Source organism: Charadrius vociferus, unplaced genomic scaffold, assembly GCF_000708025.1.
Source record: "Charadrius vociferus isolate BGI_N301 unplaced genomic scaffold, ASM70802v2 scaffold1413, whole genome shotgun sequence".
Lineage (NCBI taxonomy): Eukaryota > Metazoa > Chordata > Aves > Charadriiformes > Charadriidae > Charadrius > Charadrius vociferus.
In genome coordinates, this window is record NW_009647827.1 from 1,012,088 (window position 1) to 1,015,449 (window position 3,362).

The following is a 3,362-nucleotide window of genomic DNA, read 5'->3' on the forward strand; positions in this document are numbered from 1 at the left end:
AGGATGCGAGATGGAGGTTGGAGGATGGAGGATGCAGGGTGGAGGGTGCAGGATGGAGGATGGAGGGTCCAGGATGGAGGATGGAGGATGCAGCAGCACCCCGGGCACGGGCCCTGCTGTGGGGATGCAGCCCGTGCCCGCAGCACTGCTCCCCTGTGCTCCTGGGGCTGCACTCAGCGGTGGATTCAGGGCAGGAGCAAAGGCAACCTCAAGGAGCTGAACCAACGTCTCCTTCAGAGGGATGGAAATGGGAACAGCTAGTAGCACTGTGGTGCGGTTGGAAAACACCTGGCTGCTGTCGGTGTCTTTGAGGCATCTCACTCTGCAAAGGCAGTGGAAGGAAAAGCCCACTGGAGTGGCTATTGCGTTACCTGCAGCCCGGCTCCAACAGGTCCCCAGGGGTGGGAGCATGCACAGACTGGGGGTGAAAGCAGACAGAAGAACAGGGAGAGAAAAGGAGACCGGGGAGTAGGTCAATCTTGTGGCAGAGCTGACAACACTAAACCTTCAGAAATTACAACATGGGCTCAAAACTAAGTTTAGTTCTGTTTCTTCACTGCCTTCAGATCCTCTTTTCAGCCTCATTTCCCAGGCAGAGGAACACTTCCTTTGCGAAAAAACAGCTGAGGCTAACACAGCACAGCGTCAGTCTCACAGCGCAGTCTTCAAGGAGGAAAGACAAAACAAACCAGCACATGCTGAAGTTTTGCCAGCCTCACTTAGGGGAGCGTGAGCACCCAGAGCTCAGGCCTAGAGGTTGGACAGCACAGCCTCAGCCTCTGGGGAGCTGGCATCCACACTGGAGATGAACCACACAACAGAGCTCACCCCCTTGCTTCCCCTGTGCCACCCAGTGTGCAGCACTCTCGCACGGGAGATGGGACCCCTGGGGTGCCAGGTGTGCAAAGCCACAGCAACACAGAAAAGCCGCTGCCCTGATACATAATCTGCCACAGGAGGGATGTGCCACACTCTGCTGCTGCTGCTCAGCCCCTGCCAGCCTGGGGCATGGCTGCAGGGCTCTCTGCTCATGCTGCTGCGCTGCCAACAGGGAGGCTGCGCACGCCATCCCTCTCCCCCCATCCGGGCCCTGGCTGTGCACGCACATCATACAACAGCCTACTTGTGTCATGGCAAAGCACTGCACTGCCCCACATGGCTCCAGCGCTGCTTTCTTTCACGAGTCTCTGCCTGGGACCAGGGCTGTCTGTTGGCTGATGGCTCATGATGAGTACTTACATAGCACATGGCTTGCTGAGGCGTCAGATGAGCAGGACAGCAGGAAGCAGCATGCTGCACTAGATCTAGCAAGGGAGCCCTGCATAGATTGGTTGTAAAACTCTCTGCCTTGATTTTACTGCCTTTGGTAAAGCTTGGTAAATATTTCTGGGACAGGCAGCTCCTTGTCTGGCTTTAATTACCTGGGCAAATTTTCCTAAGGATTATATTGACCTCAAATATGTCAACATTTATTGAGGCTGTGTTCCTGAGGCTTTTCCCATTAGATGCTAATGGATTCTGGCTAATAGTCAAGCCTGACTGACCACCGGAGGGTGCCCTGGCCAGCTCTGGGATACCACAAGTACCTAGGGAGAGGGCTGGGGAGGGTTACACCAGCTTTGTGGAGCCAAATATAAAAATCACCATGGCCCCAGTCCAAAGAGATCAGGGAACATGCTTGAGCAATTGCATTCCTAACTATCTGCTTCTCTGGGCATGATTCACTCCAAGTCGCGGGTGTATTTGTGTGTGAGACTTCAAGCAAAGGTTGCTTTTGCTTGGGACTGTTCCTTCCCTGCGGGAAAGAGGAGTCTAGCACTCCTCTGCAGGGCTCCCATTTGCTTCTGTCCCTCGGGCCGCTGCCAGAGCTGGGGCCATGCTCAGCACAGTGGTCACTGGCCATCGCTGCACCAGAAAGCCACATCATGCTGGTTGTTTTGACATCACTTCCTTCCAGCCTGGCACCTGGCAGCCAAGAGGTGCCTGGGTGCCCCTGGCTACCTGCATGCGTCTCGTGTGTGCTTGTGGGTGAGAGCAGTGTCTAGGTCCCTTGCTGGTCGTGCCAGCCAAGGCTGGGCATAAGTGTGTGCTCCTTTTCCCTTCTGTGTGCCCCACACTGCCTGCCAGCCAACTGCCAGGCCCGCACATGCACTGATGCCCCTCAGATTGCTCAGCCCTGTGTGGCTGGGCGGTGGTTTCAGACGCGTGGGCATGGCTGTGCACAAGGTGCAAGCCAGCTTCTGTGCCTGCCTGTCTCCAGAGGGGAGCAACCCCCACCATCATCCCTGGCCCAGGTCCAGCTCCCCTGGCTCTCCACACCCAGCCTGCCACCCTGCCAGCTCCTCCAGCAGGAACGCCTGTCCCTGCCAGGCGTCCCCAGGTTGTCCTGGCAGCAGATGGCCCTGCAGCCTCCCCACACACCAGCTCCCGCCTGGCTGCTGTTGGCCTGCCCACACAACGAGGTCCGCGTCCTTCTGAAGAACTGCCGTGCACCCAGGAGTCACCTGCTCACTCACAGGTATTTGGGATTAATCACATCCTAAGCAGAAACAGCATTTTGAAATCCTCTCCCTTCCTTCCTCTCCTATTTTATAAAGAGGAGCCAAACCCAGCCACAGTCCCCAGGGCAAAACTCACAGCGCTGAGCAAGAGGGTGTGCCGGAGGGGAGAGCCAGGGCAGGAAGGGAGGAAGACATCGAGCTCATTTCAAGCTGTGACCTGGGAGAGTCGCCCTCCCTGCCATGTCCCCATTTCCCCACAGCTCAGCTGGACCCGTGCTGGGGCTGGTCTGGGATGTGAGCAGGACGAGGTCCAGCCTACCTGATCAGAGCTGTGTCCCGCAATCCTGCAGCCAAATGTGACTAGTCCAGTGCTGGGGAACAGGGCTGGCTTTGGACCACCCTGGCACTGCGCTGGGCATGGGGTGTGTTCGATCCACGCCTCTGTCACAGGAATGAGATGCTCAGCTGCTGCAAGGTAGAGGTGGGTTTTGGGCCAGATAACAACCTACCTTCATTGCAAATAGTTGCTACAACAGCAGGGATTAGCTTGAAGGCAACTGCTGCATCTTGAGGGACTGAGGTCCGTGGTAGCGGGCAGGACAGGTGCTGGCAGGACAGCCATCCTGGCAGAGGCATGGCAACCCCATGTCCCTGGGTCTCACTTCCTGGGGAAGGAGAGACATTTTCCTCTGTGTGCTGGGGCGGCATTCTCACCTTTCTCCCCTAAAAGTCCAGTGTGTGATCACCAGTTACTGAGAGGGAGCACTGGTATCACTTCACAGGAGGATGCCTCCGAAAAGCAAAGGGAAAGGGAGAAAAGGAGTGAAGCATCAGCAGAAGAGAGACAGAGCAGGTGAGTCT

The 3,362-nt window shown here is 56.7% G+C and overlaps 1 protein-coding gene across 1 annotated transcript in view; it reads left to right on the plus strand.

Annotated features, from left to right (window-relative positions):
- The first annotated feature begins 3,287 nt into the window (after positions 1 to 3,287).
- Positions 3,288 to 3,362, plus strand: part of CCDC153 (coiled-coil domain containing 153) — a 3,019-nt gene continuing 2,944 nt past the window's right edge. Inside the window, exon 1 of the mRNA XM_009882464.1 lies at positions 3,288 to 3,354. Within this exon, the coding sequence (XP_009880766.1) occupies positions 3,288 to 3,354 (67 nt within the window). The remainder of the gene's footprint in view (positions 3,355 to 3,362) is intronic.